Below are 22,909 nucleotides of genomic sequence, written 5' to 3'. Positions count from 1 at the left end.
GACTTAACTTAGAAGAAGCCTGTAGCATCTTCCTATGTAGGGCGAGTTGAGAGTTTCAGAAGTCCTGGGTGCGGGTGTACGGCAGAATGTGGAGTGTGCCTAGGTATCAGCGAGATGCAGAAACCCAAAGCATAGTTCTGCTAGTTGTTTTAGGATGGATATGGTGTAGTGGTTAGTGGGACAGAAAATTGTTGCAACATTACCTTCATTGGTTTGATGGAGAGAATGGTAATGAGTTATGATTAACTGTATAATGGGGGAACTATGGGTGGGGAGATTGGGTTGAGAGCTAGTATGTTGAAAGGGAGGTTTAGACCTCTGGGAACGGGGGTTTGTGTAGATGTGCTGGTGATAAGTGGTAGCTCCGTGATAAGATTTGTAGGTATGGATTGTACTGTGCGATGTACTTGGGTGTTGTGTACTGATTTGGACAGGATGGGTAGGTACCCAGAAGGAGGGATGATGAGAAGTGTAAAATGTTCTATTGAGTATGCTGCGGCACCGTGGTTGGTAGTGTATCAGTGAAATGTGGAGATAGAAGGGCTAAGGATAGTTATCTAACATGTGAATAAGGAAAGCCTGGGTTTCTAGCCGTGGCATTTGATGTGATGGTGTCATTTGCCAATGGTGTGGTGTGTGTACAGTACGGAATGATATAGGTTGCAATACTGTGTGATATATATACATTTATATATCTTTGTCTTGGAGGATAAAGGGATGTGTGGGTTTTAAGTACTTTGACAGGAATGCAAAGTTTGGGGGGAGTGAGCGAGGTGGTGGATTGTTGTAATGAGAGCGATGCGAAAGGGACAGGTAGGTAGGCTATCTGAAGACACAGCGGAAGAGGGCGGTGGAAGATGTGAGTAGAAAAGAGTGGGTGAATAGGGAACGAGGTGTACAGAGAAGGGGCATAAAGGACAGTAGTGTAGTGGCAAGAGCGCCAAGTATATCAAGGGAGAAAGAAGCTTTGAGCAATAGAGTGGTGAGGCCGATTGATACTTATCAAGTTTGGGAAGGCAAAGACATAGAGCTATTTTAATCCGGTGAGGAGACATTTACTAGGTCAGGATCAAGTGAGAGGAGGAGAGAGAAGGTCAAGATAAAAAGTTGGACAGGGGTCAAAAAGGAGCTGAAGAGGAGGAAAGGGGTGCAGGACCACAAAAGGTATGAGGACGGAGCTGTGCATTTTTTGGGCAGATAACTCGAGGATAGAATGTAGTGAGGTATGAAGGGGAAAAAGTCGTGAGAAGACAGTGAGTGGGAGATTAACAGGATGAAAGGTTATGTTGCAATTCTGGGGGGCAGTTGGATGCCCCCTCCTCCCCTCGATACTATGTTGTTTGAATGCGAGCTCGAATCCAGGTATGTTGGTCAAGTGAAAGGGAGGAGCAGTCCGATTTTATATGAGAGATTTTGCGCACGTTGGGTGTGCATGTGTGATACAAAGTTAGCCAGAAACCGGTCCTCGGAAGCTTGTTTCCGGTCGAGGGAAGACATGGCTTGGCAGTTCGGGCTGGACTGTTCCCGGAGGCACAGGGTCAGGCTGATTTGCATATGGCCATGTCTGAACTGGGGTGGCTGAGTGAGCTAAAGAATGGTGATGGATTAAACCCAGATCAATTGACTGGGGGAGAGTGTTTGATTTGCTCAAACGCTCCGTCCATTATCCCCTTTTGTATTGCGACATTCATATCTTGGCATATATCGCCGTCTAGTGTTGGGTCCTGTTCCTTGCACTTTGTTGTCCTGGAAGAGTCTGAAGTATCACGAGATAGGTGACTCCTCCCCTGGACTACAGTGCGCATGGGCATCTTCAGATTGTTTTTCGCCATTGTGGCAGAGATGGAGTATAGAAAAGTAAGAGATGACCATGTAAATGTATGTAGGAAGAATTACTGCAGCTGTGACAGGCACCGGGGAGGAGGGTGGGTGACATGAATGTCAGCAGCCCTACATGCCAAGAACAGATGCATACTGGTAAGTAGCATTTTCCGTTCGAGGCATGTGGGCTGGTGAATTCATATCTTAGCCTAAACTGTATAGCAGTATCTCGTCTAGCGGTGGTCACCTGTACCAGATGCAGCAGTTTGAAAGAGTTTTGAGGACAGCCTGGCCAACAGCAGCTTGCTGCTTTGCTTGCACGTCTACACAGTAGTGTTTAGTGAAAGTGTGTATGGTAGACCATGTAGCTGCTCTACATATGTCTTCTAGTGGAATATTTCCTAGGAAAGCCATGGATGCCCCCATTGTGCGCGTTGAGTGGGCTTTTGGGGGAATTGTTAGAGTCCTCTTGACCTTTTGATCGCATATTTGAATGCCCTTATCTATCCATCTGGCTATTCCTGATTTTGAAATAGGGTTACCCTTATGTTGTGGAGCAAAAGCAACAAATTAGTTGCTTTGTCTTTCTGAAAGCTTTAGTTCTGTCAACATAATATACTAGAGCGCTATTTACATCTAGTGTGTAGAGCTCTTTCAGCCACTGACTGCGGGTTTTGGAAGAAAACTGGCAAATCTATTGACTGATTGAGATGAAACGTTGATGTAACTTTTGGCATGAACTTAGGGTTAGTATGAGCACTACCTTATTATGATGTATTTGCATGAAAGGTTCTTGAATTGTTAGTGCCTTTAGCTAGCTACAGGCACTAACAATTGGCCACTAAAAATGCCACTTTCCATGTTAGGAATTGTAATCCGCACGAATGAAGTGGTTCCAAAGGTGGCCCCATAAGTCTGGTAAGTACTACGTTTAATTTCCAGACTGGCGAAGGTGGATGTCTTGGAGGGATAATTCTTTTAAGTCATTCCATAAAAGCTTTGATAGGTGGTATTCTGAACAGAGACAGGTGTTGTCTGTTCTGGAGATATGCGGCTATAGCAGCAAGGTGTAGCCGTATGGAAGAGTATGCTAGATTGCATCTTTGAAAATGTAATAAGTAACATATGTTTTGGATGGAGGCATCTAATGGATTGATTTGTTTATTATTACAGTAAATTACATATCTTTTCCATTTAGCTGCGTAGCATGCTCTAGTAGTTGGGAGTCTTGCTTCCATGATAATGTTCATACAGTCTGGAGGCAAGTTAAGATACCCGAACTCTAAGACTTCAGGAGCCAGATCGCTAGGTTCATCTGATTGGGATCTGGGTGGCTGATTTCTCCACGGTTCTGCGTTAACAGCTGTGGCGATAGGCGCAGCCTTTGGTGTGGGACTACTGAGAGTTCTAGGATTGTCGTGTACCATGGCTGTCTTGCCCATGTGGGAGCAACTAGGATCATTGTGAGGGACTGTTGCTTTAGTTTGCATGCCACTAATGGAATCAGTGGGGTTGGCGGAAAAGCGTACGCAAATCTGCCTGGCCAGTTCATCCATATCGCATTGCCCTGTGACAACGGGTTTGGCAACCTGGCGGCAAAGGACTGGCATTTTGAGTTTTCTTTTGTGGCAAACAGATCTATCTCTGGATGCCCCCACTTTTTGAAGAATGGTTGGAGGACATGAGGGTGAATTTCCCATTCGTGTATCTGTTGGCTGTGTCTGCTTAGTAGATCTGTGATCTGATTGTCTATTCCTGGGAGGTATTCTGCCAGGAGAAAGATGTTTTTTGGAATTGCCCACCTCCATATGCTCTGTGCTAGGTGAGACGGCTGCGGAGAGTGTGTCCCTCCCTGTTTTTGTATGTAGTACATGGCTGTCATGTTGTCCGTCTGGATTAATACAGCCTTGTTGTACAAGTATTTCTGGAAGGTTTTCATCACTAGAAATACTGCTAGCAACTCTCATTGGGTTATATGCAGTGTCTTCTGCTTGACTGTCCAGAGCCCTTGGACTGTGTATTGGAAGTAGGTGGGCTCCCCAACCTGTCAGTGATGCATTCGCTATTAGCACTACCTGTGGAACGGGCTCTTGGAACAGTCGCCCCTTGGAAAGGTTTCGGAAGTTCTACCAATGCAGAGAGTTGTAAGTGCAACTGTCTACCAACACTAGGTCTTTTAGTTGTCCTTTAGCTTGGTTCCCCTGCCGTGCTAGGCATTCTTGCAATGGACGCATTTGAAGTCGAGTATGAGGGACAATGAATATGCAGGAGGCCATTATGCCTATAAGCTGCATGAACACTCGAGCTGGCAAGGAGTGTTGTGGGTGAAATCTTTGAATTAGAGACTGCATGTTGGCTATCCTGGCTGGATTTGGATATGCTTTTGCCACTGAGGTATCTATTGTTGCTCCCTGATATTGTTGTATGTGGGAGGGCTGCAGATGTGATTTTGTGTAATTTATGGAAAAACCCAGACTGTGCAGCAGCTGAATTGTCTGAGATGTGTGGTTTGCACACTGTGCGTATAAGTTGGCTTTTAGAGCCAATCGTCCAGGTAGGGGAACACATGGATGTGTTGCCTTCTTAGGTGTGCTGCTACTACTGCTAGGCATTTTGTGAAAACCCGTGGTGCTGTAGTTACCCCGATTGGGAGAACTTTGAATTGATAGTGTTGACCTATCGTGAACCCGAGGTATTTCCTGTGAGCTGGATGTATAGGTATGTGAAAGTATGCATCCTTGAGGTCTAATGTAGCGAGGAAGTCGCTTTGTTGGAGTAACGGGAGTACTTGTTGTGATCATATGGAAATGCTCTGAAAGTATGTATTGGTTCAGAGGTCTGAGGTCCAATATTGGTCTGAGGGACCCATCCTTTTTGGGAATAAGGAAGTATAGGGAGTATGCTCCTGTCCCTTGGTGATGAAAAGGGACTGGCTCTATGGCTCCCTTTTCTAGCATGGATGTTACCTCTTGTTGTAACAGCGTGACGTGTTCCTTGGACATAGGACGGTGTTTGGGTGGTATGTTGGGTGGAGTAGAAGTGAGTTCCAGGCAATAACCATACTGGATAATTTGTCTCACCCACCTGTCTGTGGTAGTTGCGTTCCAGACTGGTAGGAATTGTGTTAGTCTGCCTCCGACCGGTGTTGAGTGGTCTGGAGGGAGCGTGAGCAAGTCACTGTTTGGTGGCGGTGGAGGCTCTGGTGTTGTTGCCACCCCGTCCTCTGCCCTTGTTATTATTGCCTCTATAACCTCCTCTGTTGGAGCCTTTATTAAAGTTGCTCTGAGTATTACTTTTGAATGTAGAGGAAGTTTGGGATGTGTTGCCTCTACCTGAGCCTCGAAAGGAGGAGCGACGAAAGGAACTTCTTGATTGTTGAAACTGAAGTGCGCCCATTGACTTAGCAGTATCAGTATCCTTTTTCATCTTATACAAGATGGTATGTTCTGCAGGGCCATACAGAAAGTCTTGGTTAACTGGCTGGTTGAGGATGGTTGAGAGCACTTCGTTTTTAAATCCGGAAATTCGTAGCCACGCATGCCGGCGTAGTAATACGCTAGTGTTAATAGACCTAGCTGCTGTGTCAGCTGCATCAAGTGCACATTTAATGGAAGCATTTGATATAAATTTGCCTTCCTGTATTAGGTCGTTAGCTTTAGATTTGAATGGTTCTGGGAGGTGTTGTAGGAAACCTTCCAGCTGGTCATAATGTGTGTTTGCAATTCTCCAAGTATTTGCTGCTTGGGATGCCACTCTTGCCTGAAGCTTCTAGTATCTTTGACTCTTTGTCAGGAGGGGGAGCATCTCCTGTTGTCTGTGAATTAGCTCGCTTTCAAGCGTTTGCTACCACTAATGAGTCTAAAGGCAACTGATTTAATATAAGAAAGTTCTGTAGGGGCTGCTTATACTTTTTCTCAATTCTGGGATTGAGGACACGCGCTCTGGCTGGATCTTTAAATAGGTCTGGCGTACCCCTTTTAACATAGGAAGTGTACGTACGCTTTTTTCTGAAGTATGAAAAGTGTCAAAAAGGAAATCCTCTTCTATTGGGTCAGTGTGCATGTCTACATTATGATATTCAGCTGCCCTATCCACTAGTTGGTTAAAGACAATGGTGTCGTCAGTAGGCGACGGCTGTGTAGGATATGTAGAGGTGTCAGGGCTGGGTTGTGGGTTGTATGTATCATAAGGATCATTTTGATCATCCCATGTATCCTGTACATCCTGATCGTCAGGGCCTACAAAGTTATCTTGAGGATCGTCCCCTATGTTTTCTGTTTCATCATAATGTGAAAGAGAGTAAGGTACATAAGGCATGTCAGGAAATAAAGGAGGAGGAGTGAAAGGCCTTGAGGGAGATGTTGCAAAGTCTTTCTTCTTTGGAGGAACAGGAGAAGAAGTGTCAGTGTCCAAAGGTCTCTTCTTCCTGTGGTAAACTGTCACTCGTGATGTTTTAGGGTCTATATACAGTTTAGGTTGTTCTTCCTCCACTGGATCAGGGTGGAAAAGTTCTTCCTCAACTGTCCGTGGTTTTGGCGCCGATGATTTTGGCTTAGTCACTTGTTTATGAGTCTTTGGCTGGAGGGCCTTCGGCTGTGGAGCTTCTTTTGACTCGACTGCTGTTTTCGGGTCGGTGACCTTTTTCAGGTCGGCGACTCCCTTTTGTTCGACGTGTTTTGTCTTTACCGTCTTTTTTGGTTCGGCGACCTTCTTTGGTTCGACGACCTTTTTCGGATCGACCGTGCTTTTTGGCTCGATAAGCTTTTTCCGATCGACCGGTGTTTTCGGTTCGATACCTTTCTTCGGGTCGACTGGTGTTTTCAGTTCGATAACCTTTTTCGGATTAACCGTTTTTTTTGTCGACTCAGCTGCCTTCTTCGGGTCACCAGGAATTTTAGTGTGACCTGTTTTTTGGAGGTCGACACTCTTTTTCGGCTCAACGGCCTTTTTCGGGTCAACTATTCTATTGGGATCGATGACCTGTTTTGTTTCGCCGCCCTTTGTTGTATCAATGATTTTCTTTGGCTCGACAACCTTTTTCGGTTTGGCGGCCTTTTTGGGAAGAGTGTAGCTCGTTCCAGGGGTCTCAGAAGGCTTGGGTTTGGTCTTCGGAGCCGAGCCGAAGGAGTTTGTCGATCTTGGCAAAGGCCTTTAGGCGATGCTTCGACCGGAGCCTTGTCTTGAGCTGATAGCGGGGTGGGGGGGGCGTGGTATTCACGGTTTGCTCCGGTGTGATCTGGTCATCGGACCCCGACTGGTCTTCTACGTTGACAATTCCTAGGTCGGAGTCCGCCGCTTCTAGGAGGTCATGTTAGTCTTCGAAAATATTCTCCGGTTCCGGTGCCTGCCGCTGCATCTCCTGTCTAGCGGCTCTACGGTTCCGGATAGTCTTCTTCGACCGGAACTGAGCACAAGCTGTACAGTTTTCCTCGTTGCGCTCGGGAGAGAGGCACTTGTTACATACAGTATGTGGGAACTTGGAGTGACATTGTGGGCACCTTTTAAATGGGGTCCCTTCCACCGGCAGCAGGCCCACGTGGCGTCGAAAAGGCCCAACGTCCCACGTCGGCGACTGGATCAAGATGGAAAGTGTTATCGAGTAAAGGTTTACCGAACGAGAACAATACCGTCGAGGTAGAAGGCCTTTTGGCCATAGAAAGTTGAAAAGTTTCGGTTCCGAAGTTGGAGTTGAGGAATAGTATCCGGACCCAATGGCAGAAAAAAACAATCTGAAGATGGAGAAGATGCCCATGTGCACTGTAGTCCAGGGGAGGAGTCACCTATCTTGTGATACTTCGAAGACTCTTCCAGGACAACAAAGTGCAAACATCTGGACCCAACACTAGGCGGCGATCTATGCTAAGACATGAATTCAGCAGTCCACATGCCTCGAACATACCGAATAGTTTCTTACCTGTCGGTGTAGTTTTGCAGCTTGATGATCTTTCTGGATTCACTATGCTGTGCATATTCCGTGGTCTTGTGGTTGGGTCCGGATTCGTAGTCTTTTCTTTGTGGTTTTTTTTTTTGTCGCCCAGGTCAATCAATCAATCAATCAATCCCAGAAATTTATAGAGCGCACTACTTACCCGGAGGGTCTCAAGGCGCTTGGGGGGGGGGGGGTTCTACTGCTCGAACAGCCAGGTCTTGAGCTTCTTCCTGAAGGAGAGGTGGTCCTGGGTCAGGCGCAGGTCGGGAGGGAGTTCCAGGTCTTGGCGGCCAGGTAGGAGAGGGACCTTCCTCCTGTTGTCGTTCTGCGGATGCGGGGGACGGCGGCGAGGGCGTGACTGGCTGATCGGAGATGGCGTTTGGGAGCGTAGAAGTTGATGCGGTTGTTGAGGTAGCTCGGGCCTTGATCGTGTAGGGCTTTGTGTGCGTGGGTGAGGAGACAGAAGGTGATTCTTTTGTTGACGGGGAGCCAATGCAGGTCTCTCAGATGTCCGGAGATGTGGCTGTGTCGTGGGATGTCGAGGATGAGTCTGGCTGAGGCGTTCTGGATCCGCTGGAGTCTCTTCTGGAGCTTGGCGGTGGTTCCGGCGTAGAGGGCGTTGCCGTAGTCCAGTCGGCTGGTGACGAGGGCCTGGGTGACCGTCTTCCTGGTCTCGGTGGGGATCCACCGGAAGATCTTCCGTAGAATGCGCAGGATGTTAAAGCATGACGAGGAGACGGCGTTGACTTGTCTGGTCATGGTGAGGGAGGAGTCCAGGATGAAGCCCAGGTTGCGTGTGTGGTCTGTCGGTTTGGGTGCGGTGCCCAGGGCGGGGGGCCACCAGGAGTCGTCCCAGGCGGAGGGCGAGGAGCCCAGGATGAGGACTTCCGTCTTGTCTGAGTTCAGTTTCAGGCGGCTGGTCGTCATCCATTCGGCTACGTCTTTCATCCCTTCGTGAAGGTTGGTTCTGGCGGCGGCGGGATCGTTGGTCAGGGAGAGGATCAGCTGGGTGTCGTCAGCGTAGGAGATGATGTTGATGTTGTGTTGGCGTGCGATGGCCGCGAGGGGGCTCATGTAGACGTTGAAGAGGGTGGGGCTCAGCGAGGATCCTTGAGGGACGCCGCAGATTACTTCGGTGGCCTCAGACTTGTACGGTGGTAGACGGACTCTCTGTGTTCTTCCGTCGAGGAAGGAGATGATCCATTCCAGTGCCTTCTCCTGGATTCCGACGTTGCTGAGGCGCTGCACTAGGGTGCGGTGGCAGACCGTGTCGAATGCCGCGGAGAGGTCTAGGAGGATGGGGGCCGCTGTTTCTCCGTTGTCCATCAGGGCTCGGATGTCATCGGTGGCAGCGATGAGGGCGGTCTCGGTGCTGTGGTTGGCTCGGAAGCCAGACTGAGGGGTCGAGGGATCCATTCGTCTCGAGGAAGGCGGCCAGCTGTTTGTTGACTGTCTTCTCGATGACTTTGGCTGGAAACGGGAGGAGCGAGATGGGGCGGTATTTCTTGAGTTCGGTGGGGTCCGCTGTAGGTTTCTTTAGTAGGGCGCTGAGTTCGGCGTGCTTCCAGCTCTCCGGGAAGGTGGCGGTGTCGAAGGAGGTGTTGATGATGTCCCGCAGGTGGGGTGCGATGACAGCGCCGGCCTTGTTGAAGACGTGGTGAGGGCAGGGGTCGGTCGGAGATCCGGAGTGGATGGAGTTCATCATGCGGACGGGGTCTTCGGTGCTGATTGGAGTCCAGGCGCGGAGGGTGGTGGTGGGGGGCGGTGGTTCGGTCGTGGCGTGCGTCGGGTGAGTGTTGAAGCTGTTGTGTATGTCCGGGATCTTGTTGTGGAAGTAGGAGGCGAGGGAATTGCAGAGGTCTTGCGATGGGGTGATGTCGTTGTTTCCGGCGTTGGGGTTGGAGAGCTCTTTCACGATTTTGAAGAGTTCCTTGCAGTTGTGTGCGTTGTTGTCCAGCCGGTCCTTGAATGCAGTTTTCTTGGTAGCGCGGATCAGTTGGTGGTGCTTCCGGGTGGCAAGCTTGAGGGTGGTCATGTTGTCCGGTGTTGGTTCCCTTCTCCAGGCTCTCGAGGGCTCGGCAGTTCTTCTTGGAGCTCTTGAGTTCGTCGGTGAACCATGGGGCCTTCTTGCTGCCGGGTCTGCTGGGCGGGGTCCTCAGTGGGGCGAGTTCGTCCGCGCAGTTGCTGATCCACTTCGTGAGGTTGTCGGCGGCCTGGCTGGGGTTCGCTGAGCTGGCAGGAGGGTGCTGGCTCAGGGAAGCGGCGAGCTGGTCGGCTGTGATCTTGTTCCAGCTTCTTCGAGCAACCTGTTGCTGGTGGTGGTGGATCGTCGTTTTTCTGAAGGTGAAGTGGACGCAGCTGTGGTCCGTCCAGTGGAGTCCAGTGGCGTGGCTGAAGGCGATGTCTTTGCTGGATGAGAAGACGGCGTCGAGTGTGTGTCCGGCGAGGTGGGTGGGGGTGGACACCAGCTGCTTGAGTCCGAGGTTGGCGAGGTTGTCGAGCAGGGTGATGGTCTTGCGGTCGTTGTCCTCCAGGTGGAAGTTGAGGTCCCCCAGGAGGATGTAGTCAGCGGAGGGGAGGGCATGCGGGCTGACGAAGTCGGCGATGTCCTCGCTGAATTGTGTGCGTGGTCCCGGGGTCGGTAGATCAGGGTGCCTCTGAGGGTGGTGTTCAGGTTGGTGCGGATCTGGAAGTGCAGGTGTTCGGCGGTAGTCAGGGTGTCGTCGGTGTTGGTCGTGATGTGGATGGTGTCCCTGTGGATGATGGCAATGCCTCCTCCCGTCTGTTTGACGCGGTCTCTTCGGGCCATCTTGTATCCCTCTGGGATGGCGATGTCGGGTGCTGAGGAGTCGTTCATCCAAGTTTCCGTGAGGAAGGCAACGTCAGGAGCTGTGGTGTCGAGGAGGTTCCAGAGTTCGATAGCGTGTCTGTGGACGGAGCGGGTGTTGAGCAGGATGCACTTAAGGTGGTTGCTGCTGGTGTTCGGCTTGGCGGGTGCTGGAGCGAGGCAGGTCCGGATGCAGGTGAACTTGCAGGCGTGGCAGCTGAAGGGTCCGTGGGTGCGTCTCGGGGTGGCTCGGTGGCATCCCGGGGCTCGGCCGGTGTTGTGCGTTGAGGGTGGCGGCGGTGTACGTCCGGCGGGTGGGCTGGGGTCCTCGGGGGTCAGGGGTTCGGGCGCTGGGCGCGGTCCAGGCGCGGACGGGCGCAGACGGGCTTACCTTTGGCGCGCCTTCGGCGCACAACCGGCGCGCCCGCTGCGCATCTACGCTGCGCATCTACGCTGCGCGTATGCACGGTCGCCATTTATGGCCAAGTGGGAGGGAGGGTGGAGCAGCTGGGAGGTGGGAGGGCACAGAAGGTAAGGGGGCGTGGCCGCACGCAGGCGGCGGGAAGCGGGGAGCGGCAAGCGGGTGGGGGGGCACAGAGAGCGGCACAAAAAAGGCTAAACAGTGGGCACAGAGCAGAGGGGAAAACGAAACAGCCAGCACAGAATGGATAAACACACGCAAAATAAGACGGCGGGGGGCGGGGTCGACTGGGCGGGCTCAGCGAGGCTGAGGACAGTAGCGAGGGGACGCACACGCGACAGCTGGTGGCCGTGCGGCGCGGGGGTGTCCTGAGGTCAGGTCACACTCACCTGCGCTGCACGGTCGCCATTTATGGCCAAGTGGGAGGGAGGGCGGAGCAGCTGGGAGGTGGGAGGGCACAGAAGGTAAGGGGGCGTGGCCGCATGCAGGCGGCGGGAAGCAGGGAGCGGCAAGCGAGGAGCGGCAAGCGGGGGGGGGGGGGGGCACAGAGAGCGGCGCTAAGACAATGCAGGCACAAAAAAGGCTAAACAGTGGGCACAGAGCAGAGGGGAAAACGAAACAGTCAGCACAGAATGGATAAACACACGCAAAATAAGACGGCGGGGGGCGGGGTCGGGGTCGACTGGGCGGGCTCAGCGAGGCTGAGGACAGTAGCGAGGGGACGCACACGCTACAGCTGGTGGCCGTGCGGCGCGGGGGTGTCCTGATGTCAGGTGGGCGTCGGCGTCACCCCTTCCTGGGTATATTTCCGGTGATGTCGGCATGCTTCCTGCGGAAGCTCCCACCCTTGGGCGCCATCTTCGGATTCTTTTTTCCGTGTTTCTTTAGTTTCCGAAGTGATGGCAATGTTCTATGTAGGTGAAACTTCTTTTAACCGCTTTGTATAAAAGTCATCCATTTAATTCTATGTTTTTTTTTTTTGACCACCTCTTTCTCTCTCCAGCCTCATCTTTCTGGTGGAGGTGGGTGGGTTCGCTAGTGAATCCAGAACGATCATCAAGCTGCAAAACTACACCGATAGGTAAGAAACTATTCGTTTTGCAGCGTGAATCTTTCAGGATTCACTATGCTGTGCATAGATTTTGTAGCGGTTTCTCATTTCTGTGGCGGCTGGGTAGAAGATGAGCTTTGGTTCTTGAATATGTGCTGGAGCACCTTTGTCCAACTTGTGCTTCCTTGTTCATTTGAACATCAACGCAGTAGTGCTTCGTGAATGTGTGCACTGAAGCCCATGTTGCCGCCAGGCATATGTCTCGTATGGGTGTATTAGCCAGGAAGGCTATTGTCGCACCCTTTTTCCTAGTGGAGTGGGCACGTGGTCCCTCTGCTAGTTCTTGTCCTGCCCGCTTGTGGCAGAGTTGGATTGTTTGCGCGATCCATCGTGCAATAGTGTTCTTTGTTACAGCCTTTCCCAAGAAACTGTTGGCGAATGACACGAAGAACTGCTTTGACTTCCTGTGCCCTTTTGTCCTCTCGATATAGTGCATGACCGCCCTTCTGGCGTCTAGGGTGTGCAGGGCTCGCTCTGCACTATTTGTTGGTTTTTGGAAAAAACTCTGAATCTGTATGGACTGGTTCATATGGAATCTAGACACCACCTTTGGCAAGAAGTGTGGGTCAGTCCTCATCACAACCCTGTCATTGTGTATTTGTATGTATGGTTCCTGCAGAGTTAGCGCCTGAAGCTCGCTCACTCGTCGTAGGGACGTTATTGCAAACATGAAAGCTGTCTTCATGTTCAGCATCTCTAGTGAGGCCTTGTGGAGCGGTTCAAAGGGCTCCTTCATGAGTTCCGTCAGGACTATGTTCAAGTTCCATGCCAGTGGTGGCAACCGCTTGGGTGGTGCGATCCTCTTTGCTCCTTCCAGGAATCTCTCCACAACCTGAGAGGTGAAGAAGCTCCTGCCCATCTCACCCCTTGTATAGGCGACTATCGCTGCCAAGTGGACTCTTAAGGAGGACGAGCTCAGTTTTTTCTCCAGTAAGTGCGTGAGGTATTTTAGCACTGTGGAGTCCTTCATTTTATTGTGGAGTCTTTCCTTCCTGCACCATATTGTGAATCTCTTCCACTTTGCCCCGTAGCACTTCTGTGTGCTGGGCCTTCGTGCCTCCCGAAGGACCCTGAGGGTGCTCTCTGGCAGTCTCAAGTGTGCGAACTCTATGTCCTCAGGAGCCACGCCACTAGGCTCAGGCTCTCTGGCTCTGGGTGCAGTACCTCTCCGTTGTGCACGGAGAGCAGGTCTTTTCTTCTGCCGAATCTGTTGGGTGGACTCTGTGCCATCTCCATGATCTGCGAGTACCATGTCTGTCTGGCCCACTGTGGTGTGACCAGTATCAGGGTCATGTTGCTCGCTCTGCACTTGCTCAGTACTCTGTTTATCAGTGGTATCGGGGGGAAACGCGTAAGCAAATGTCCCGGACCAATCTATCCATAGGGCATTCCCAAGGGACCCCTCTTCGGGTTGTCTGGATGCGAAGCTTCGGCATTTGGCATTCTGGCATGTTGCAAACAGGTCCACTGATGGCGTTCCCCACTTCGTCTCCTGGGCATTGAGCTCCCACTCGTGGGATGTTGATGTCTGTCTGCTCAGCCAGTTTGCCTGAATGTTCTCCTTCCCTGGTAGGTGTATGGCCAGTAGGTCTATCCTGAGGGGAATGGCCCATCTCCATATCTCCTGCGCCAGTGTCGAAAGCGTTGCTGACTGTGTTCCACCCTGCTTGTTGATGTAGAACATCGCTGTGGTGTTGTCTGTTTGCAGCAATACCCTCTGTTTGTACAGTCTTGTTTGGAAGGCTTTCAATGCAAGTAAGATTGTTTTCAATTCCAGATAATTGATGTGCTTCGACGCATCTGCTGGAGTCCACAGACCCCTGACTTTGAGCTCTTCCATGTGAGCGCCCCATCCCATCATGGATGAGTCAGGGTGATGGTCACTATTGGTGTTGGGGGTGTAAGAGGCTTTTCCTTTGCTATGTTCTCCATGGTCCACCATGTCATTTCCTTCTGCACTGCGTGCGTGCGTCACAACCACTAGATCCTCCCAACTCCCTGAAGCTTGTGACCATTGTTCCTGGAGCCATTCTTGGATGGGTCTCATGTGTAGTCGTACGTTTGGTACCAGGTGGATGCATGATGCCATCATCCCCAAGATCTTGCTCGCAGTCCTCACTGTCCGAGCTTGTCCCTTCCGGTAGAGGCGAGCTTCCCTCACCAGGGCCCCTGCTCTCTTGTTGCTGGGGAACACTCTGCCCTGCAAGGTGTTGATCTGTGCCCCCAAGAAGATCTTCACTTGTTCCGGCTCCATTGATGATTTTTTCCAATGGATGGAAAACCCCAGGTTTATCAGTGTTCTCGTCACTGTATGTGCGTCTTTCTTGCATTTCTGGTACGAGTTTGCTTTCACTAACCAGTCGTCCAGGTAAGGATATACGTGTATCCCCCTCCTTCGTAGGTGCGCTGCGACTGCCGCGAGGCACTTCGTGAAGACCCTCGGTGCTGATTTCAGACCGAAGGCTAGTGTCGTGAATTGGTAGTGGCTGTCTCCGACCGTGAACCTGAGCATATGTTTGTGCGTTACGTTCATTGGTATGTGCAGGTAGGCGTCCTTGAGGTCTATTGTGACCATTAAGTCCCCAATCTGCAATTGCGGTAGCACCTCCTGCAGGGAGGTCATTTTGAATTTTTGTGTTCTTATGAATGTGTTCAGGAACCTAAGGTCCAGAATGGGTCTCATTGTCTCGTCAACCTTTGGCATGAGGAAATACGTTGAGTATATTCCCTTGTTTCTTTCTTTGAAGGGAACCCGTTCGATGGCCTCCTTTTGAAGGAGCTCTCTAGCTTCTTCCTGAAGCCGCTGTAGCTGTTCGTTTGTTAGTGGCTTTCGCTTTGGTCTCCTGCTTGTTGGTCTTCCTTCCAATTCCAAGCAGTACCCGTATTGGATGATGTTTAGAATCCATTTGTCTGATGTGATCTCTCTCCATTCCTGGAGATAGAGTCTTAATCTTCCACCCACTGGTGTTACGTGGTGGTAGTTGTCCATTGTGTCCTGACCCGTTTGTACGTGCTGCCCCCCGGGGTCCTTTCTGGGGGCGTGCACACAGATGTTTCTGAAGTCATTTAGAGGCGGGCTGCTGGCCCCCTCTTTTATGCTGTCCACGTCCATTTCCTCTCCCTCGAAAGGACTGGCCCCTTGACTGGTACTGCCAGGACTGCTTCTGTTGACTCTGTTGCGCCTGCGAGTCAGCCTGGTGCGTCTGTTGGAAAGCCTGGTGTGAAGTACCTGGCTGGTTTCCACCTCTTCCGCCGGGCCTCCGTGACAGGCTGCCCCTCTTGTTGCCTCTGAACTGCAAAGCTCCCATGGATCGTGAAGTTTCATTGTCTTTCTTCAGTTGACTGAGTTTTTCGTCAACTGTTGTCCCGAACAGCGTCTCGCCGTTGAACGGAGTGTTCAAGATGCTGTGTTGAACTTCAGGCTTAAAGCCAGAGATTCTGAGCCATGCGTGTCTTCTTTCGGTGACACACCATCATCATGAGCCTGCTGGAGGTGTCTGCACCTTCTTTCGGTGACACACCATCATCATGAGCCTGCTGGAGGTGTCTGCAGCATTCCGTTCGATCCTTCTGCCCACTAAGTCCATCCTCTTGCTCTCCTTATCAGGAGGAGGTCCAGAAGTGGTGGCCACGTTAGCCCTCTTTCTTGCTGTGGCTGTGATGATGGAGTCAGCTGAGACCACGCCTCTAATGTAGGCTGGTCCTTTGATGAATGGTTGTACTTTTTTCCGGTTCTGGGAGTGACTGCCTTGCATGTAGCGGGCTCCCTGAATGCTTCCATCCCCTGCGCCAAGACGCTGTCGAGCATAGGTAGATACTGGCTCCTTGTTTGCGTGGGGAGTAATGTCTCAAGGAGAAAGTCCGCTTTCTGCTTCTCCTCGTCGAGCTTGAGCTTGAAAGCTGTTGCCGCCGACCTTATCACCGAGTTGTAAGCCCCGATGTCGATTGGCGGCGATGGCCTCGAGGGGTATGTGTCGACCGCCTCTTCTGGGCTTTCGGTATCGACATCCAGGTAATCTTCCTCCTGCGGGTCAGAGGTGGCCGACTCGGCGTCCAACCTGCTGTCCTCTTCCTCCTCATAGCTGTAAGCCTCGTAGGGATTCTCGTCCTTTTCCTGGTCGTCTATTTCGGTGCCAGGCTCATGTTCCTCGACCTGTTCCTCTTCCTCCTCGACCACTTCCCGCATGGGTGGCTTGGTCTTGTGGGGAATCGTGAGGGCTCTCATCTTGGCGTCGAAATCCTTTTTCCGCTGCAAGATGTTTTCCATTTCGGCTTCTAGTCGCCGTTTTTTCTTTTCCATCTCGGCCTCGTTGTCCGCGCCGGATTGTTCAGCCACTCTCTTCGGCGCCTGGCTCGGCTGCGAGAGCTTCGGCGTCGAGGCCTTGGACGTCGAACTGGGTTTCGGGTCCCTGTACGGCGCCGAAGCTTTAGGGTCTTTCTCCCTCGACGTCTATGGTGGATGGTGGTCTGTATCTCCGGCTTAAATCCGGAGATTCTCAGCCAGGCATGTCGTCTCAGCATAACACTAGTGTTGACAGCCCTGGCTGCGGTGTCAGCCGCGTCCAGTGCACACTTAATTGAAGCATTAGAGATCAGCTTCCCCTCTTGAATAAGCATCTCAGCTGCCTCCTTGTATTCATCTGGCAGGTGTTACAACAGGGTCTCCAGTGTGTCATAGTGTGCCCTGTCATACCTCGCTAGAAGCGCTTTTGAATTGGAAATGCACCAGATGTTGGCCGCTTGTGCTGCCACTCTTTTCCCTGATGTCTCAAAGACCTTAGATTCCTTGTCTGGGGGAGGAGCATCACCCGTTGTCTGAGAATTAGCCCTCTTCCGGGCATTCGAAACGACAAGAGAGTCCAGAGGCAACTGTCCTTTAATGTAGGTAGGATCAGTAGGCGCTGGCTTATACTTTCTCAAACCTAGGGTTTATCACCCTTGCTCTGGTAGGCTCTTTAAAGATATCTCCAGCATGTTTTAAGACACCTTTTAACATAGGTAGAGTTTTAACAGTCCTCTCCGAGACTAAAAAGGTATCAAAAAGGAAATCGACGTCAACAGGGTCAGCATGGAGCTGGACGTTGTAATTTTTAGCCGCCAGTTCAATGAGGGCATTAAATGCTGCAGAATCCTCTGTAGGAGAGGTCTTCACAGAATAGAGTTGAGTGTCTTGTCTAGAATGAGGATCACCTGGGTCAGCACCAGCAGCCCAGGGTTCGTTGGTATCATCAGGGTCTGTATAGACAGGATAGCTGTACTCATCCTTATCATCGCCCTCCCCAGCGTCCACATCAGAGTAAGTGGGCGAGACATCACAAGTCTGTGGAGAAATTGGTTCCACAAGGACAGGAGTGGAAGCAGAGTCCTTCTTTCTCTTTAGGGGAATCTTGTAGGACCCCATTGGTTGTTCCGGGGCAATTTTCCGCTTGTGGAGGGAAAGTCTGCCCGTTTCGGCATCAATAAAATGTTCATGTTCGTCCACCGAAGATTGTCGATGCTTTAAGGTGGACACCTCCGTCGACGCCTTCCGCACCGAGGACACCTTCTCAGGGACGCTGGCGACCGCTTTAGGGTTGAAAGCCTTCGGCGCCACCTTCGGCGGTAACGTGAAGTGAATGGGCTTTGACGCCTTGTGAGGTTTCTCGACCGGCTTCGGAGGTGGAGGATCTGTTGGTCCGACCGCCGAGCCCTTCTCCCTGATGCGCTGTAGGGAGTCCGTCACCTTCTTGGTGAACGCGGCGGACGGGCGCGCCGAGTCGACGGGATCCTTCGAGGCCACACTAGGAGTGGACTCTCGGGGTGCGCCGCTCTAGGCCTTGTCCTGTTGACGCGGAATCTCTAGAACCTTCGGGTCGCCGAGTCCTCTCTTCGGGTCACCGAGACTTAATCGGCTTGACCACCTTGACTTTAGTCTTCGGCGCGGCAGACTTCGTCTCGACACCCTTGACTTGAGCCTTCGTCTCGACAACACCCTTTTGCTTCTTCGGCGCCGAGGGCTCCGAGGCCTTGGATCCGACCAAAGTAATGCGCACTTTCGGTTTCGAGGTGGGCACCTGCACGGTTTCTTGTGTCGAGACCGTAGGTTTCACTTTCGGTTTCGATTTCCCAGGGTGCGGCTCAATAGCAATGTCCGTGGCCGAGCCCGAAGGCGGAGCCATAGAACCCATCGTAAGATCTTGGGTAAGGCCTAGTGGCGATCCCGCGAACTGAGCCTTATGAATCGGTACGACCCCAGTGTCAGAGCGAGGTCGCTCTTCGTCCGAGCTATCCTCCATGGCCCCGAAGGCCCCGTCGTCGTCCCCTACCTAGTCGACGACTTCTTCAGCTTCGAACATTTCTGCGTCCGCATCGTAGTCGTAGCCGACGTCCGACGCGGGATTCGACAGGTCGTCACCGATGTCCCTGGTAACTTCTTCCTCGACATCCGGCATCGAAAATGTCCGCAGGCGCCGGTGCAGTGAGCTGGGCCTCCTGGCGCGCAGCGCGTCGATGCTTAAGTGTCTTCTTGGACCTGAAGCGGGAACAAGCCATGCAACTGGCTTCATCATGGTCCGGCGACAGACACTTGTTGCACACCGGGTGGACGTCGATGTGGAGATACTTGGAGTTGCAGACGGGACATCTTTTGAACGGACTTCGGTCCATGATGAACAGTTGATAGGGTCTGAGGCGTCGACTGGGCCCTCCGCGTCGAAAGCACGCGGGCGATGGAATCCGGCTCGGAACCGAGCTGGAAGAGTTAGGCCCCGAACGCAAGACAATACCGACGTGGAACTAAAGACCTTTTGGTCTTAGGAAAAGGTTTTTTTTTTTTTTTTTCGATTCAGACTAGAGGGAACCAATATACATCCGAACCCAATGGCGGAAAAAAACAATCGGAGGATGGAGTCGATGCCCATGCGCACTGTAGTCCAGGGGAGGAGCCACCTATCTCGTGATACTGCGAAGACTCTTCCAGGACAACAATGTGCGATCATCCGGACCCAACACTAGGTGGCGATCTATGCAGAGATATGAATTTAGCAGCCCACATGCCTTGAACCTGGCTGGTTTCCCAGCAGCTCAGCCTTCCCTGATGTTAGGCGGGTTGCTTCAATAGGGAGAGGGGAGACATCTCACTTCTTTATTTTATACGGCAACCATGGTGGCATGGTAGCTGCCCCTTATATCTCACGAGCAGCCTGGGAGCGTGTGCTGGGTGAGTCTGCTGCAGATACTGACTGTGCGGGTGCATGTGTATTGGTGAGGAGGATGTCCTGCAATCAGGTTCAAGTTACTTCATTTTAATTTTCTCCATTGCTCCTATGTGACTCCTAGGCCCTTGACGGAGGCATGATGTGGGGAGTTGGGAGCTACCTGTTTGCACTTTGCCTAGGAACTGGTTCAGGGATACTGGTTGATGTGGCAGGGGCTGCTCCTCCATTAAGTTGGAGGAGCGTCGCCCCACTACTCTCAAAGCAGGAAAAACATAGTCATTTTATTTTTCGTACATTTGGGGCTGGGTTAGGTCAGGGCTAGTGGCATGTGGGAGGATTGGTTTGTGCACACTGAGTGCACATGACTGCTTGGCCAGCTGGCTGGGGCCGGCACAACAGTCCTGCGTACATAGTATGTTCCCCACCAGGCTGTAATGCACAGCCTGGTGAGGTACGTACACAGACTCCTATCCGTTCTGAGCGCCGAACCACGGTACTCAGACCAATCACAAAGCTGCATTGCATAGTTGTGATAGGCAATTAGGAACCTGGGAGCCCGGATGCTTCCTGGTTCCGAGTCGAAGCAACGGAGGAGAGAAGGCAGCCAGCAGCTAAGAGGACGGAGGTAAGTGTTTCCTATTTCAGTTCAGCCGTATATATTACTATGCCTAAATGTTTTGTCATGATGTGTAACTGGAATCTTCCCCCTCTCTGAATGGAGTCACCCACTGCTGGTTTATTGTTTGCTTGTTTTTATTGCATAAACTCAATAAAAAGATTTGTTTTTAAACTCATGCTTTGCAAGTTAGTTTACATTTCCTAGACGCTCAAATCTTTCATGTCTCTCTTGCCACTCTCACTCTCCATCCTCATTCTTACTGCAGCATCTTTGTTCCTAGATGTTTATATGATTCGGTGTTTCCAGCATAATCTTGGACTCAGTCACATTGTCTTCTCAGCTACCAGTTGATCTTATATATTTCCTCTTCTAATTTGCATTTCATTCATCGACCACTAAGACAGCCAGAAAGATATCGGATTTCCAGGTGCAACTAGGACTCCATTCACCTGGGCCATAGGACACCTTGCCTCCTCATTAGTTCTTCCTGTGGGAGCAAGACCAGCATCCACTCCTTTTTCTGCATGGCATTTCAAAAGGTTGTTAGTAACGGCCTGATTATTAGCTTCCTTACCCACGGATTATCTTTGGCAATAATAAATTAAGCTCACTGTAAATGTTATTTGTCCGCCTAATAGGTGTGCATCTCCCATGTCTTTTTTTAAATCACAAAGTGTATGTACAGGTTTTTATTTCCAATCTTGAAATTGGTCGGATGAGGCCTTTTAAGGGATTTTCAGGCTGAAACATCTGGCCACATTTAGGAGGCCCACTCACCATAAGAACCGGGACTAACATTAAGGACTTGCACAATGGCAGGATTAAATATGAGATAAATCTTCTATCCCACAGAACTATTGCATTCCCCACATCAAATCATCTAAAACAATGAGCACAGACTTTTTCTGAAAGACTAACAAGGGCATTCAATTATTCTCTTGCACTATTAACCATTTACATTTTATTGAATGGCACATATTAATTTTGTCCTGACTTGTATATGAATAGGGATATAGGATCCTGATGACTGATTCATCTATGATGTACTGTTTGCTCAACTCGTGAATTAAATTCTTTGGTGGAATTTGTTTCCTGTGTAGTGTCATTAACAAGCAATCCACCCTCAAATTTTCTTTCAGGGTTTAATTTTTCACCTCAGTTGTAAGCTAGTTGTTTCAGGTATAGCAAATTCCGATTTGCACTTCACTTAGACACAACGACTACACACTTGTAGGAATGGGTTTGCAGCTGTTATCACAGACTGATCAAAATGCCCAAAGGGCACAAGTGAGCACTTCCTCACCACAGAGAGTGAAGTCGCCTACTCCACAGGATATATCCCCCACCAACATAGGGAGGAGCACATAAATAAGGGCATTCTCCACGAACACAAAGACATAGAACCCACCATTATTCACATGTAAACAAATTGAAAAATCGTCGCAAACACTTAAAACCTATGGATAGTGTAATGAAAGATCTACCAGTGACAACAGCTAAAACCAAACACACTGGGGCCTCAAGAAAATGTTGAAAATTCGAAACATGAAATAAAACAAAACAGAAGATCTAAACTTACCTTTCATTGAGCACATCATGGATTGCAGTCAAGATGTTATCCAGTTGTTTAACCAGTACCTGTAAATTACAGTACATCCGGTTAATAATATTTCAGGGCTTCAGTCTAAACAAGTAGAGAGCATGGTCAATGAAAATGGTAGGAAGTGCAGCTCAAAGAAGTCTCAAATACACTGGAAAGAAAGTAAATACATTGCTCACCGTATACGTGTTTGATCACAAGAGGGGAGGCATTTTTTGTCTGTATGGGTGGAGGCTAAGCAGTTTACCACACTGGTAGGTGTGGCCATAGTGCATATATTGGTCGTGCCCCACACTAGAGCTGCAGCTCAATAGCCAAACCACTAGCCCCATTCTCTCATTTATCATTAGCTCTTCTATAGAATCTCATGTGGTAAAATAAAAAGGTGTGGGAGGCATGTGGGTGAAGAATATAATGTTAAGGCGCAATGGCATTGGAAAGTTTACAATAGCCTGCTTAGCACTCAATCCTGGAATGGAATGGGTAACAAAAAAATCTAGATTTACAAGCTGCGGTCCTACAGAAAACCCAGTGCCAGAAACACATTTGATTGAAGCAATACAGCTGTTTTAGAGTAAAATGTAAAGGAACAACTGTTGGCATTTGCTTTTTTAGATCATAATCCGGTCAACAACAAACTACTACAATACTCATGCATTATGTCCCTGCAGATAGATCTTCCCCAAAATAACAAACCTCGCCCCTAAGTTTTTCATGTGTCAAATCAAGGACAGAATAACTAGCCTATCTCCGACTAGGAATATCCAAGAGATGGACATAATGGCAATCAATTATTGTACCCTTTTACACATTACAATTAAAGGTTTTCCATGATCAGCCCTTTGGCAAGAGCCATATCTAACTTCTCAATTTAATATGGGTGTGTTTAATCAAAATCATCTAGTATCTGCCAAATAAAAGGCTTCTAAAACGGAAAGCAATAAGCAATTTTGTCTTATTGATAGTTTTGTTTTAGCTACATACACCATGAAACTGCAGTAAATTAAATGAAGCACCTGAGAATGTATTTGAAGAAGCAGACATGTGGGGAGTCACACTTCTCAGTTACCTAAATGCACACTATTAAAATGGATACACATCAGAACCACCTTTTCCATTCTCGAAATCCACAAGAAGCTGAATACATAGCTTTCAGAATAGGCCTTAGCAGCTTAGCCCGAGGCCAGACCAGGTGTGGTTCCTGCCTAAAGCTTCAGGATACCTTCCTGGGTGGCAGAGATATATACATAGCGTAATGTAATATGCAGGGAGAGAGCTTAACCCATCCAAAAGACAAAAACAAGTTACCTATCTTGAGTAATGTAATTCATAATGACAAGGACAGCTTCTAGGGATGACTTACATGAACATTTTCACAACCATCA

At 50.1% G+C, this 22,909-nt stretch overlaps 1 protein-coding gene across 1 annotated transcript in view; it reads right to left on the bottom strand.

Moving 5' to 3' along the window:
• Positions 1-22,909, bottom strand: part of SMG1 (SMG1 nonsense mediated mRNA decay associated PI3K related kinase) — a 1,828,328-nt gene that overhangs the window by 1,586,287 nt on the left and 219,132 nt on the right. The window contains exon 5 of the mRNA XM_086940872.1: positions 21,504-21,562. Coding sequence (XP_086796998.1) covers positions 21,504-21,562 — 59 coding nt within the window. The remainder of the gene's footprint in view (positions 1-21,503; positions 21,563-22,909) is intronic.

This window comes from Lissotriton vulgaris, chromosome 10, assembly GCF_964263255.1.
Source record: "Lissotriton vulgaris chromosome 10, aLisVul1.2, whole genome shotgun sequence".
Classification (NCBI taxonomy): Eukaryota; Metazoa; Chordata; class Amphibia; order Caudata; family Salamandridae; genus Lissotriton; species Lissotriton vulgaris.
The sequence above is the reverse complement of the archived record's forward strand: the minus strand, read 5'-3'. Positions and strand labels throughout refer to the sequence as shown.